The sequence below is a fragment of the Sapajus apella genome, unplaced genomic scaffold (assembly GCF_009761245.1).
Source record: "Sapajus apella isolate SASKATOON/1434 unplaced genomic scaffold, GSC_monkey_1.0 scaffold118, whole genome shotgun sequence".
NCBI lineage: Eukaryota > Metazoa > Chordata > Mammalia > Primates > Cebidae > Sapajus > Sapajus apella.
This window is the reverse complement of record NW_022437058.1, coordinates 1,410,213-1,425,357: the sequence shown is the minus strand read 5'-3', so window position 1 is coordinate 1,425,357 and position 15,145 is coordinate 1,410,213. Positions and strand designations below refer to the sequence as shown.

At 50.6% G+C, this 15,145-nt stretch overlaps 1 protein-coding gene and 1 long non-coding RNA gene across 3 annotated transcripts; one reads left to right on the top strand and one right to left on the bottom strand.

The window, feature by feature from the left end:
- Positions 1-2,529: 2,529 nt before the first annotated feature.
- On the bottom strand, positions 2,530-4,097 carry GADD45G (growth arrest and DNA damage inducible gamma). The gene is made up of 4 exons (XM_032260439.1): positions 3,908-4,097; positions 3,555-3,656; positions 3,208-3,421; positions 2,530-3,117 (listed from the first exon to the last, which is right to left on the bottom strand). Exons 1-4 carry the CDS (start codon positions 3,958-3,960, stop codon positions 3,007-3,009), a joined length of 480 nt encoding a protein of 159 aa, XP_032116330.1. The 5' UTR covers positions 3,961-4,097; the 3' UTR covers positions 2,530-3,006.
- Positions 4,098-4,502: 405 nt separating this feature from the next.
- On the top strand, positions 4,503-10,033 carry LOC116538194. Of its 2 annotated transcripts, none has more exons than XR_004263545.1 (3): positions 4,503-4,542; positions 8,065-8,227; positions 8,866-10,033. It is a non-coding gene; the product is annotated as an uncharacterized LOC116538194 (long non-coding RNA). The 2 variants fall into 2 exon arrangements; XR_004263544.1 differs by lacking the exon at positions 4,503-4,542 and adding an exon at positions 4,803-5,404.
- Positions 10,034-15,145: the final 5,112 nt, after the last annotated feature.

The window sequence follows — 15,145 nt, the reverse complement described above, 5'->3', positions numbered from 1 at the left end:
TCCTTTCATCCCCATGATGGGTGCTTTGCCAGTGCCAATTTTTACAATGATCAGATGCAACACTTAAAAGAAAAAAATTAAAACAGGCACGTTTTACTTTCATTGCTCTGGAGGCAGCAAAGATTTGTTTTAGACATGTGACACTTCAAATCCTGCAAACAGTAGTCATCTTTCTAGTTTAGTGAGGGCTGCAAGGTAAAGAAGACGCCCCAGCTGGATATCAGGCTGGAATGTGTATTATCACCCAGGCACTGGAGCCTGCTAAAGCAGAGACAAGCCCTGTCCCTGTCAACCTGTCAAGGGACATGTCCCTGCAAGGTCATGTGGATAAATGGGGGCTGTAATAGCATGGTAATGAAAGGGAGACAGAAAGGAAATCCAAAGCAGACTGAGCCAAATACAGCTTCGTAAAAGCTGTGGGGTGTGTTTATGTATGTTATAGCATATGTAAGAGGAAAAACAAACGTTCAGAAGGAACTATTAATACACCGAAATTTGCTGACAGTCAGTTACAGGCGCTTCTAACTTATTTCTTTAATGTTTATGTATCTTCCAATTTTTCTGCAGTCGATAAGGTAGCAAGTTATCTAATGAAAATAGCCTTCTTTCCAAAATAAGCCTGCCGCAAGTGCTCCAGCACCTGGAATCTCGTGGCAGCAATGTGCTGGTCCTGAAGCCAGACTGCTGGTCCAAAACCCACTCGTTCACTTGGAGTTCTGTGGTCTGGAACAAATGTCTTCGTTAGCTTTTAAGTATTATCATCATGAGCATTCATTCAGTGTTTTCTAGATGTGAGGCATGGCACTTGTTTTTATGGGTCACTTCAATTACCATGTACCAAGGGCTTATATATGCATTATCACATAGGGTTGTTGGAAGTATTAAATGCAATTACATGTTTGTAAACACTGGATATTTTATTATCTGCTCTCTGGATTAGTTCATGTTAGCAGCATTAAACACCTGTTCATCCAAAAAAAAAAAAAAGTTTAGCACAACTTTTGGGCGTGGCAGTGTGTCCCACCATGCATTTCTTCCCCTGCAAATTCTCCTAGCCCTGGGGACTCCAACAGGTGGCCTCACAGCAAGCTCTAATCAAAAAGCCAAGAGCTGCCAACCTCATGTTCTACAAGGGTCGCTTGGCCGGCAGGAGGGTCTGCCTACCTGCTCTGCACAATGCTCTGTTGAATTTGCTCATTTAAGGGTCTATTTTAATCATGTCCACTTTGTGTTTACAATAGCATGTTCTGGTCATTTTGCCAGAATACAGACTGGTAGGCCCAGCGCAAGAGTCTACCTCAATAAGAAAACCTTGAGATTTCAAGCAGCAAATAGGTAAAATAGTAATGAAAATTGGGCACAAACACAACTGAGTTTTTTATCTGGGCTTCTGTCTCATTGAGGAGTAGATGCTTTTAGGAGCTGGTAAATGGAAAACAGGATGCTTTCGTTACAAGAAAAGTAATTCAGTCAAGTTTTCCTGTTGCCTCAAGAATGCTCATAATTTGGAGAGAATTTTAGGCAGTGGCACTTAATGAGGTAAGTCAGCCACCCCAAGGACTGAAGACGCCTCCTTTGCCCAGAAGGTTCAGCCTGCCTGGCAGCCAAGCTGACAGCACAACAGCCCACATGTATTTCTCCTGCTGAAAGCAGCTAGTCAGGCACAGAATGAACTCAAGTCATATTGGTCTAATAAAAAAGATTGATTCCATCAGAAGATTTGCCCCTAGATCCTTCTTAAAGCAAGTCTTGGCCTAAAATATTTCATTTTTTCTTTCCTGTGAGTCTTTAAGTGGAATTGTGAATAGCAGCAATCCTTGTAACTCTGATGTGGGCAGAGGACACTCAAAATAGTAGATGGCAGATGCCAGGCCCCCTCAGAATTGCTCATGCCTATTTATATAGATGCTGCCTTCCAATTTTTTCTCAGATCTTCCAAGTTCTATCACAGCCATGGCAAAGTAATGACTCATACTTAAATGCAGTCATCAATGTCATATTCGGTATTAATACCTTTGTAGCATTGCTTTGTGTCAGAGCATTTAAGAGGAAAAAGTCCCCAAGAGCAGGAGCAGCCTGCCACCGTCCTCAGGGACCACAAAGGGCAGGGCCTGCAGAAGGCAATGCTCATTGTGCAGGAAAGCCTGCAGCCTCCAGCAAGCTGTTCAGATAAGCAGCTGTGAGAGGGATGGGGAGGGGGCCGAGGGAGGGGGAGGGGAGGCAGAGGTCACTGTTGTTGCCTTGGAAGGCAAGGTTTTAGCTGCTGCACTGATGTCTTATCTAAAGTATGCTCCTGTTTTGCAAGTTTAAAATCTTCCTAAAAGGAGAAAAGTAGGAGCTGGGCCCAAGCTCCACCCTAGCACTGGGCAGCATGCTGTTCCTCTGCCAGCGCAGACGAGCCTGTCATTCTTGCCGACAGGAAGACGGAACAGGTGCCATCAGTTCCAAGGAGTTCCAGCAATCTTCTGAAACCCTGAACACCACCTCCCCCCGACACAAAGATCCCCTACCCTCAATAAAGAGCATAACTTTGTTTCAAAAAGTTTATTGTAAAATTCAAAGCTTCAACAGCAGCATCCTTTAGAAAACGAAGCATTGCCCGGATCCGTTTTTGAAAAAGCAGCGCAGTTGGCTAAGTCCTTCACGCTCCTGCAACTGTACCAAGTCCAGGGCGCCGCTCCTTCCTGCCGAGCGCAGGCTGCTGAGTCACGCCTGCCCGGCCAGTCTGTCCTTCCCGGCCCTGCAGCCAACGTCCCAGCCTAGGCCTTCCTGGGCGAGCAGCCGCTCCAGACACTTGCAGAGTCCTCAGCTCGGGCCAGCCTGGCCCTGCCGCCGCTGGGCCCCTCCTCGGGAGGCCGCACCTCCTCGATCTCCAGGCGCCCCCCCCGCCTGCCAGTCTCCACGCCGCACTCGGGCACCCTCCGAGGGCCCCTCCACAGAGCCAGCCGCGCTCTAGGCGCCCCGGGGCGTCACCACGTCGATCAGACCAAGGTCCCCGCCGGGCCGTCACTCGGGGAGGGTGATGCTGGGCACCCAGTCGTTAACGCTGCGGCTCTCCTCGCAAAACAGGCTGAGCTTCTCCAAAGCGGGGTCCTTCCAGGCGTCCTCATTGGGGTTCTGCGGGGAGAGGGCAGGGTCAGCCTGGCTGGCCGCGGGGCCGAGGCGGGAACGACACCGGGGGCGGGGACGGGACGGGACTGTACTCACCGAAATGAGGATGCAGTGCAGGTCGCCCGGTGCGCCCGCCTCCTCGCCGGCGCCCACGATAGCCGCCAGCCGCTGCACATCGCCCACGCGCACGATGTCGATGTCGTTCTCGCAGCAGAACGCCTGGATCAGCGTAAAATGGATCTGCAGCGCGATGTCGCCCTCGTCCTCCTCATCGGCAGCCAGCACACAGAAGGTCACATTGTCGGGGTCCCTGCGAGGGCAAGGCGGGGACCAAGGTCAGAACCCGCGAGCAGAGGTCTCCCGCCGCCACCCCTCCCATCCGCCCGTCTCCTCGTCATTCACCCCCGCCCCGGTCTCCCAACCTTGGCCGTGTCTACACTTACACGTTCAGGACTTTGGCTGACTCGTAGACGCCGGCAGTGAGGCAGCCCTGGCGCTGGGCCGACAGCAGCAACTCGTGCAGCGCTTTCCCGGCACCCTGCATCCTGCGGAGGAGCCGGCACAGTAAGCTGGAGCCGGCCGGAGGAGGAGCCCCCAGCCCCGGCCACCCGGACGCACTCGTGGCTCCCCACCTCCAACTACACCCCAGACCCGGCTCGGCGCCCGCACCCCGGCTCTCCAACCTGGATCTGCCGCCGATACCACCGCGCTCGTCTCCTACCCCGCGGACTCCCACCCTGGAGGACCCTGAAGGCCGCCGACCGACCAGCCGCTTTCTCCAAGCCCTGAGACCCACCTGGCTGTGCTTTCCGGAACTGTGTCCTGGCCGCGGACTTCTTCCAGAGTCATAGCGCGATCGACCAGCTGCAAGTTATCCACAAGCGGAGAGCGCAGAGGGGACACCGGAGAACACCTGGTGAGTTAGAGCTCGGCTGGGCGCGTCTACCACGAGCGACTGCGCCCCTGCTCCGCCGCGCGCCCTTATATAGGCTGGAGGGTGCTGCGCCGCCAGCTGGCGCGAGGCTGCGCGCCTATTGGCCGGCACCCGCTTTCTGATGTAAATGAGGCGGCGAGCCGGCGGCTCGTGCCAGAAGGCCACGTGGGGAGGGGTGCGGGGGATGACAATGCCTCAAATCTGCCGCTTTTGTTGGGGTGTTACCAGGCAGACTAGAGCCTGCAGATTTCATCTCGCCTGGCTTTTTTTTTTTTTTTTTGAAGTCTTTAAAAGGAAAAAGTAAAAAAAAAAACAAAGCCAAAAAAACCAACCCACAAAAACCTTGTTTGCTAATATGATGCTGCAATTTGCGAAAAGCACCTTTATAGAATCAAAAGGAATTTTTTTTTGCATTTATTTTTATTGCTACCTTTCTGTTTGTTTCTTTCCTTTAATTTGAAGTTTGTGAGACTGTTGCATTGGGGCCAGAAATTAAGGTAAAAACAGGTAGTGCCAGTTAGGGGCTTGCGAAAGGCAGTGGGCACAGCCCCCTGCAGCTGACCACTAACGTCCCGAGAGCGCCGGTGATGCCTCCCACGCACACTCAATGTATACATGGAGTTGTCGCTGGAAGCTCCTACCCCACCTCCCCGCCCTTGGCCGAGCGCGGCGGGGCGCCGGAGAGGGGGGCGAGCGGGGGCGAGCAGATTGCGGCCGGCGCACGCCGCTCGTTTGCATTTCTATGGAGGGCGCACAATAGCAGAGGTCTGGCGTGTGGCGGTTTGCAGTAGGGACAATCGAGGCTTTCTCTTCATAGTAGCACTGTCCACCTGCTGCCGGGTGGGGTGGGCAGGCCCCCGCCGCGCGTGGGGGTCGCCGGGCTGCCCGGCGCGTGGGGTCGAGGCTGCGTGCCACTCCGTGGTCCCTGAGTGCGCGCCCCCTGTATTGGCCCTGCTACATGTAATTCCCTTCCACCCGTTTCTCGCACGGGTGCCCAGCAGCCGCGCGAGTTGGGAAGGACTGGGAGCTGGTGCGCGGTCTACACGCCTGGACGCCCTCTGGCCGGGACCCCGCGGCCAGAATCGCTTTCCCGGGGCGCCATCTACAGGCAAGCTCAAAAGATCCTAAAATGCCTTTGCTCCTACCTTCTCCCAACACACACACCCCTCCATTGGCCTGGCGCGGGGGGAAGAGCGGTGGGGGGGAGGGGCGGCCACGGAGCTGCCCGGCCAGGCCCACTGAGCCCTGTCCAACATTAGTAGGAACCCGAGTAAGGGCTGCAAAACGCATCCAAAGCGGCGCTGCAGTAACTGTGGGGAGTAAGAGGGCGAAAGGAGATTCCCATCCAGTGCTGATGGAGTAAGAGCCTGTTTGTCTTACGCTGTGTTGAAATATTTTAATTACTTAAATACGCATATGTAAAAAGAATTTTTTTCAGGCAGTGGAGTAAGTCTGGAAGAAATCTTGGGAGTTTAACAGGCTAGAGGTTGCTGTCGCTTAACCATACACGCTGGCATTTTCAGAGGGTTCACCCACTGAGCGCAGCACTTTTGCTGTCTGTACCTTTCTGAGCTACGTGGATGGGCGTTCCAGGGGTCACCTCATTGCTCCCCTTTTTGGGGTGAGGCCTGGGAAACTGGCTGGGAGAGGGGCGGGCCGGGTGGATTGGATGGAAACCCTGGCCCTGCAGCAAGACTGGGGCGATAATGGAAAAGTAAACAACGGCTAGGCTTTGTTCCTTTCAGTCAGGCTATCTTCAGGTGGGTGGTGAATGTACAAGGTACTTCTGAACTTGTGGGGAAGTTTTCATTCTGCGCTTGCGGGCAGGCACTTTTGCCAAAGTGAGAAGCTGGCTTCTTGCGCCTCCCAGCGGCTTCCCGGCGGAGGAGAGCTGCAAAGCTCCTCGCTTCCAGGATTTTAAGGAAGAGCTTGCTGTAGCATTTCTGAACTCCAGAGGGTGTCTCGTAAGGACGGGAAGTGGAAGGGGAGTGAGGGGGAGCGGGGCCAGGCGGCATTTTGCCCCGTTTGTTCGCTAGTTTCTTTTCTTTCTTTCTTGGTGTATAAAATGATTATATGCCTTGATTGGATAAAATATGTTAATTTTAAGTGATTAGAATACAAGTATTACTCTTAAAACTATTAAACATAGTTTAATATGTACCTATGTTCCCAGGAAAATGGGAAGATTCTTAAATATGTTAGTTCCAGATCCACAGGCAATGCTGGAAATAAGATTTACTTAACGTGCTGGCATCCCACCCCTCCAATTCATAACACTAGAACTCTGCCCACATGCCAGGCAAGAGAAAACAAGGGCTAGACCTGAAGCCTCAGCCCCTCCTCCCAGAGGAAAGCCACTACTGGATTCTCCTGGCTTTGGGTTGGGGGCGGGTGCATTTCCCGTCCCTCCTGAGCCAGCCTGGATCAGGAGGGATGATTGACAACCCCTGGGGCTGTTCTACTCTGCTCACATTTTTAAGGTATTCAATTTCAGGAAACTGCCTTTTTGACATATGATACAGCCACACTTTGCTTTATTAGGTCAGTCCCAATGGCCCCAAAGCCCCCATCTCAATTAGAGTAGAGCCATTTTGTCTGCAGGCAAAGTTGGCCTTCCAGCAGACCCACCACAAGCACCCTTCAGTTCAGACACATGCTGAAGCTTCTGGGCCTGGGATGCCCCCATGGTGGGGAGCAGGCAATGCCCACTAGAAGTTTGATGATGCAGACTGTCCCACTACACGGCTTTGTGGCCACAGCTCTCCCAAACTGCATGCAGCAAGGAACTTGGCCTGCTCTGTGCTTCAAGTCACAGGCGGCCGAGATGTCCTGAGCTTCCTGTGAGTGCACCCCTAAACCTTCCCCTAAGCCTCTATAATGCAGGTGATGGTGACTTACTTAAAGGGAAATCCTCAGAGGTGCTCTGTTTTAAAACCTTTTTGGAAATGTTTATAGTTGAACTATGTTTATTAAAACATTCTCTGAAACGTGCTTGTCAGTCTTTCATGGCTTAACTAGGTCATTGATGGGCTGATACCTTTCGTTAGGGTACAGAAGGAGGGTGAGCTTTAAGTAAGCAGTAAGCTTTATGAGACAGTTCTTACTGTATCTTCACAAGTTACTTAAGTGTGGAGAGTGCACAACATTGTCATTCGCTAGCAGGTGTATGCCCTTATCCTGCCCGAGCAATGTGCCAGAAGCCACCACAGCTCCGCCAGAGGCTGTGGGCTGCAAGCTAGCCACACACGAGCCCCATGCAGACTGCAGGTAGGATCTCTTTGACCTATGAGATATCTTAGGCAAAGTCAAATTCACTGCCACCTTTCCAAGTTAGCTGCATTCATACAAACACCTGGATTTCTAGCTTCTGTTGGAAGATGGGAAGATTTGGCCATCACGTGCCTAGAGTCCCCTCCCCACCTTGGTAACCTTCAGCAGGGGTCAGGGGCACTGGGATCTCGCACTGGACACTGCTCTCCCTTTCACCACAGTCCCCACCAGAGGCCAGCTGAGGACACCTGGCTGCTTTGTTCATTTGCATCACCTTCCTGTAGCCTGCAGACATTTGCACTTGCAATCAAGCAACTGAACGTGGAAGCACAGAATAAAGGGGCCAAGTTCCTAAAGATGAAACCAAAAACGTTAAGCACCATTTGTGTCTCAGCTTGTGCAGGACAGTGTCCTATGTCAGCAGCGGGCTCTTGGAGCACTCTGGGCTGGCCCCTTTCCAAACAGTCTCATGTTGCCCTCACTGTTCCCCTCATCCAGCCCCTTCTCCGGCCAGAACAAGTCTCCTCGGGGTCCTGTGTTGGGTTTTCTTTGGTCCAAAAAACTCTTGAATGATAGGGGGCAGCAATAAGTCAGTGTCAATCATTAACACAAAAAAGAAATCAAGTTTTCATGCAGGCACATAAAAACTATTACTTAAAACCCAGCAGGGACATCTCAGATGCCTTCCAGCATCTGAAGGACACCATTGCTTTGGCCCTCATCACCACCGTGCCCTCCTCCTTACCCAGGGTGAAGCGCGGATCTGCACACAGGGACGCTTCAGATGACAACTGAAACAAGGAACAGGAAGCTGAGAAAGGAAGACACCTCCGAAACACACCTAGCAAAAGCTGGACGTTTCTGGTCATTCATCCTATGGGAAGACTTTCTGGAAGAGGCAATTATTCTTGGGTGAGCATTTCCATAGCATGAGAGAGGTTAACATTAGCCCAGGGAAGTCCTTCAAAGTAATTAGGGGGGAAGGATACATTATTTATGCATTTGTTCCTTTCACCATCAACAGTAAGAAATGATTCATGGCATCCGTCACAGTCCTAGGTAGTGACAGTCACCAGCCCACACTGTAGCTGAAAACCCCTGAGAAGCCACAGATGTGCAGTCTTCCCAGCTTGACTGAGCACCCAAGTCTTCTGAACTTAGGTTTCCCAACCTAGGAAATAAAATAGTGCCCTTTACCCCTCATGAAGCTCAACAGGGTCTTAGAAGGTTGCTCCTGGTCAACCATTTGGCCCACAGATGGGTTTAGTTTGGTGGACAGTGTCCCGAGAGACTTAGAAATTCAGGTCTGACTTGCTCATTCATGTAGGGGAGAGTTGATGGCACACATCCTCTCTGTCACCATACGCAAGTCCCAAATGTCACATTAGGCCCTGCTGGCACGTGTATGCCTTGCCTGACGTTTGCAGACACTTGGGTTGGCAGTAAACTTGCTTTTCTAACAGATTTCTGAAAATGTTAACATGTAGATATAATAGAGTAACAGAACCATAGAACTTCCAAAGTAAAGCTTTCCTTCTTTTATATTCCAGAAGCTGAAAGGTATTAACAACCTCCAGAAGGCACTATGACATTGGAGTTTGGACTATGTGGAGCAGGACTCAAAGCTGGGCTTAGCTGCTTATTGACTTTGACCTTGAGCAAAAAGTTAGCAGATGATTTAAAGTATAAGGTAAAAGGAATTCATGCTTGTTAACCCATTAAAGGCTCGTTAGTTACGCTCTCTTTTAAAAAGCCATTCAAAAATGTATATGACAAGCAAATATTTATTGCAGTGTTTCTTAAAATAATGAAAAATTAGAAACCATTATAAGGGGCTACTGCTAAATCATGGTGTACCCATAAATGAAACATTGTGCGTCCATAAAAAGGGGTTCTAAGGAGTGGTTCCTGGCACAATGTAATATGAAAAAAGCAAAATACGAAATTGTGCGATTCTAATGTTGCAGAAACTTTCAGCCTACACGACTATCACTGAATAAAATCACAAAGTAGAAAATGGTGATTATATCTTGGAGTGATGAGATTGTAGGTGATTTTTAATTTTCTTTACTAAGGTTTTCTGCAGTTAAACATTCTGCAGTTCAATCTCATTTAATACAAATATCTAGAACTTCTCAAATGGAGTGACTTCAGCATTTGACGTCCTCGGCCTGATTGCTGTGGAGGTTATTGTGCGGAGTGACCTTTGACCATACGGCCACAGATCCAGAAGCCAGACGTCTGCGGGGCTTTGCTCCTGAGAGGGAGCTCCCAGACTGTGACCTTTGATTCCTGCACGCCTCCTCTTGCCATCTGATGCCGGTCTGCTCCTGTGACTAAGTGAAAATCGTCATAACTGTGCTCGGGGGTTAACTCTGGCCCGACTGGGAGGGAACGTGCCGGCAGCATGCTGGAGGCAGGGAAGAAGGCCAGCAGCCTTGTCAGGAACAAACACCCCGGACGGCACCTTTCCATAGACATGCGGTTCCCCGGGACCCCTGGGGAGTCCTCTGCACATGCCAGGGCCAGCAGCAATGGAAGGAATTATCTTTCACTCCCTTCTTGGTGAAAATGTCTATTTTCCAGAAATGAATTACAGCAATAAATTATGGAAATTGTTTCCATCGTCTACAAAACACAGCCAGGAATTCTAAAATTTGTAAATCTGTCATGTACCCAACCTGTGTTTGAGACGCTAAGGTACAATTTAATTCCTCAGTGTTTGGATTTTGTCTGTTTGAGAAGGGTGGGACCCTCCTTGAGTACACTATTGTTAGTGGTATTGTTATCATTTTATTTACCAGATTTTTCCAGGACTTGCTGTGCACCAGGCACTGTTCCAAGGACTTTGAAAATAACATCTAATTCTCATAACAAACTCATTATGTGGGTGTTCTTATCACCATTTTAGGCATGAGGAATCTTGGGCACAGAGAGGTTGAAGAACTTGCTCAAGGTCACACAGCCAGGAGGTGTCAAAGCTGGGTGTTTGGAACTCCTCTCAGAAGCAAGAGTGAACAGATGAACTTCACTGTGAAACCTTTTCTTAAGCCTTTAGAACAAACCATTTGCCCACCAAGGACAAGACGAGCATCCAGGTGAAAAGGAGGTTTCAAAACCATTTTTGGTTCTGCTTAGGAACCCTGATTCCTGCAGTGCCTGTCCTGATAGCATGGCTGCAGGGTGACATCTTGTGGTCAAAAAGAATATTGCTTCCAACCCTAAAAAGCATCTACACTCCAGCTGGTCTAAACCCCTCCAGGCCTGCAAGCACTGCCCCTTGGGCGTGTTTCTGGTGAGCCCATGGGCTCTCATCACACATTAAGGTTAACATCCAGAAGCAACAGACCGTGGTGGCAGTGGGCTTGGACCCCACCGTGCCACTGCTGGGCAGCCCCTGAGAAGCCAGGCTGGCTCAGAGGATGGTGCAGTTTGGTAGTCATGGGCAATGCGAACCACCACCACCAAGGAGAACAGACCCAACCTTCAGGGAGCCTTCATGTGTCAGCTGTAATGTCCATGCCCACTTCACAGATAGAAGCACTCAGTTTCAGGGAGATTAACACCGTGCCCAGGTCACAGAGCCGATGATGGAGCTGGGATTCTAGCTAGCATGTGCCAGACCTCCAGCCTCATGTTCACCGGCCCACACCACGGGCAGGACATTGGCTCTCAGCTGAAAAGTTACCCTGGGGCACAGCCTCTCGTGTAACTCAGCTGTGCTTGGCAGGGTGTACACACTACTTTTCTTACAAAATCAGGAATGCTCTGAATCTCCTATGGTCTGGGGTTCTGAATTCCCCTCATCAGCCACATGATGTGAAGTATATAGGTTATTTCTTTCTTACTCACAAACCCACAGGCAAATTTAAACTTGGGAGGGACCTACAAGGTGACTTCCTCTGAAACCCTGTCTAATTTCCCAATTTCTTTAGCAGCCCCTCACATGAAGAGCCTGCCACAGGTGAAATCCCACATGTGGCATGACAGCGATCCCAGACGAGGTGAACCCCACTTACTGGTGCGTCTTCCATGCACCCAACACTGCCCGCGTTACTCTCTCAGAAGGAACAGCAGTTGCAGATCCTTTGTCTCCAAAGCATGCAGGTGCACCCTGAGGATGCCCATGGACCCATCCAGGGCCAACAGCCTCAGTTTCTCCTGGGAGCTAATTAGCCTCACGGGATCTGAATCTGCCTTTTAACAAGATCCCAGGGTAATTAATGCATGCACACAAGTGTGTGGTCGTTCGTTCGCCAAAAGGTGCAAGGTATAGGGTAGATGGGAGGCGCTGTTTCAGAATGTAAGAGGCAGGAGGGTGTGAGGCCCCCAGGGGAAGCCACTGTCAGGCAAGGGAAGATGTGAGAAATATAGACTAGATGCAGAAGCTTGAGGCTCATGACGGTCACGGCCACTCTTCAGATTACCTCTGAATCTGAGAACAGGTAAGGGGCAGGCTGCACATGAGCCCTCGGCTCTGCTCTCTGCTGATCCACAGTAATGGCATTTTGACTTTGCACAGGGAGTTCCAGCTAGAGACTGCATTCCCAGTCTCTCTTGCTGCATGGGGTGGTCTTGGGCCCCAGTTCCTCTACATCCCTTGCTCTAACAGAAGTTGTTTGCCAACCAACTAGGTTCCTTCTCCACTTTGCTGTCACAGGGGAAAGGGCCTGGGGTCCTGCATGGCTGTGTGGAGCCGAACGTCCTTGCTAGCCCTTACACTCTATTGTGTACAGTAGACAAGACACGATCTTCTGACAAGACCCCAGTGTGTGATGCTCCCCTCCCGGTGTCCATGTGTTCTCATTGTTCAACACCCACCTATAAGTGAGAACATGGGGTGTTTGATTTTCTGTTCTTGTGTCAGTTTGCTGAGAACGATGGTTCCATACCACAAGAGGACCCTCGGGAGAGCTGGAGCAGGAGAAAGTACGTAAAAACCATAAACCCCTGTATTTTGGAGGTTTTTAAAAATTTTTTAATTTTCACAAAGCTTCAAATATAGAAACATTATAGAAATAGTAAAACAAAGTATTCCCACATACGCTTCTCCAAATTCCCCCATTTTACTCTGTTTCAGCCTTCTCTCTCTCCTTCAAGCATAAATATTATTTCCTGAACCATTTGAGAGTAAGATACAGACATGATGCCTCTTTACCACTAGATTCTTCAATGTGTATTTCCTAAAAACAAGAATATTATCCTAAATCTGCAAACCGTAGTAAAATAATGAAGTTCAGGAAATTAATATTGATGTAATTAATCTGCAGACCATACTGAGATTTTATCAGTTGTTTCAATGATGTTCTCTGCAGCAAAAGAAAGCCCATTCAGTAGTCATGTCCCTGTCATCTCCCTGAATCGAAACCATTCCTGAATCTTGCTTTATGACAGTAACATTTCATGGCATTGACATGATTTTAAGAGTTCAGGCCTGTTAATGTCATAGACTCTTCTGCCTCCACCCCCTACCCTGCTGGGGTTTGGCTGCTGTTTCCTCCTGATTCGATTCAGGTGGATGAACCATTAACTGGGCCATCACAGTGGCGATGCTGTGTCCTTCGGGGCGTGTTGTATCAGGATCACATGCTTTGACTTGTCCTCTGATTCTTGATTGTCATGGGGTGTCCTCTGGCTACTGGTTGCCATGGGGTGATGATCATTTGACCGCAGTGGTGTCTGTCAGATTTCTGCAGCCTAAAGTCACTATTCTGCCCTTTGGAGTCAGTGAGTGTTTGCAGGAAGATGTCAGAGGTCACCGGAGCAGGGTGGCTGCGGTCACCAGTGTACATGCTCTGTTAGCACTGGAGCAAGCTCAGCAGCAAACCTGGGCTCTTTCGCTTATCAAGAGTTGTGGAGTATACACGTTCACAGCGCTCCCTGATGTTTTGAATAGACGGGAAATTTTTATTAGTTCACCCCAAATCCACATTAAACTGTAATATTAATTTAAAAAAAAAAAAACCAGCCCAGAAGAGAGTCTGGATGGTGAATTTCCATTTTACCGAAGCGTCTACAGCAAGCAATAGTTTGTGACTGGGTGGACAGCGGGCTGCTCTGTTCACTCTCGGTTCACTCCGGACCGGACAGCTCCACCCGGCCCCCCCTCCTTGTCTTCTCAGGCTGGATCCCACCGCTGTTGCTTTTCCCCAGGATGACTGATTCAAGCAGCCATCCTACCTGGAGAGGCTCACCCTCCTTATGGAGGCGTGTGTGTCCCGGCCCCTGCCTTGCTTTAGGATGCAACAGGAGCTAAGTTCAATGAGGAAGAGGATGGCAGCCCTGTCAGAGCAGGTGCCCTGTACCTGGGTTTCAGCCAGGGCAGCTCCCCCATGCTCTCTGTGCTCCATCCACCTCTACTGTTCCCCAGCTTGCCTGTGCTCCTGCTGGCCACTGGCTTTGAGCATCTCCCTGCCCCACCCTTCAGGACCTACCCGGAGACCACCAGGAGGCCACCTAGGGCCAATATGCCCTAAGGGGAGAGTCTTGGATCACGGGTGGTGCTTCCTGCCCTTTTCTGCTCCTGGATAGCGGTGGTCACAGGCTTCACCACAAGGCTGTCCTGCCAGGCCTTTGAGTCACTCACAGAGTCCCAGATCGTCCCATACACTGTCCCCAGGAGAAGGGGGCTGGTGAGCAAGGACAGTGTCTGCCTCACTCCAGCTGGGAATGAATCCCTTCTGTACAAAGAGACAAGGATCCCCGCTTCAAGGATCTGGGACCACTAGCAAATGACAGGCCAGATCCAGGAAAGGGAAGGCGTAAAGATGGAAAGAGGGGGATTCGGCAAGGAGCGGGACCTGCTGGGCCACGGCGGGGGTGGACCTGCCACACCAGCACGGTGTCAGGCTCTCTAAATAAGAGAGTGGGTAAGCAGAATGAATTCTAGCAGGGAAGGAGATAGAATATTTTCTCCAACATATATCGTAAATATGCAGTGTGACGAGACTTCCTCACTCTGTTTATGTCAGAAAATGTATATGGACATTTCCCTCTATAACCAATATGGAGCGACATGCAGAGACCCCCTGCCCTCCCCGGTGGGTACTGCTCACTCCAGCACCTGGTGGGGGGGGGGACCAGCGCTGGTAAAAGTGGTCCCAGTGTTGTCAGGACACGGCTCAGCGGGCACGCTTAAACAGACATGACCAAAGGTGCCAATTCCCAAACTATTAATATATGTAGACCATCCCAGATGAAGCCTTTTCTCAAAATTCCACAGAAATAGTCACATCATCTAGGGATTCCTTGAAATGTAAACCGAATTTTTTACCCAGCACTTTGTACTGAGCTCTTTAGTGACAAGACGCCTGGACTTCATCATTTCACCCAGAAACTCTGGCAGGGGAGAAGTGATCACTCTGACTGCAGGTTCTGGACAGCAGGTAAGACCGAAGGCCCCAAGCAGGGGCCCCCAGCCTCTCCTCCCTCCAAGCCACCCTAGAAGGAAACAGTGATGCTCCACCTGCCACCAATCTCTATCCCCTCTGGGGCACAGGACCAGTCCCGTGACCTATTCCGCTGCTGGTGATGGTTGTGTGCTGCTGTTGCAATGCAGAGCATGTCAGCCTGGTGGGAGACCTGGGCCTCTCCGGCCATCACAGCACAGCGTGTCCAGTGTTGGGAGCTGGCCACTGGTCTGCTCCACGCCCCGCTGGCTGGCAGTACACAGACATAGTTGCCCTCCAGAATGCAGCCTCATCTGGGACCCACCCCTCATAACCCAGAAGCTCGGGGAGTCTGCAGAGATCCGTGTGTCCAGGAGCCTGCTGAGAGCCAGCCTCTGAAAAAGTTCAATGTCCACTGAATTGCAGCTCCTGCATGGCCTCA

What these genes read in the sequence shown, in the direction of transcription:
- GADD45G (XM_032260439.1), bottom strand. Translation starts at nt 3,960, where the DNA reads ATGACTCTGGAAGAAGTCCGCGGCCAGGACACAGTTCCGGAAAGCACA. An exon ending in TCAGCCAAAGTCCTGAACGT is followed by an intron (nt 3,422 to 3,554) that starts GTAAGTGTAGAC and finishes TTGCCCTCGCAG; the next exon opens with GGACCCCGACAATGTGACCT. An exon ending in TGCACTGCATCCTCATTTCG is followed by an intron (nt 3,118 to 3,207) that starts GTGAGTACAGTC and finishes CTCTCCCCGCAG; the next exon opens with AACCCCAATGAGGACGCCTG.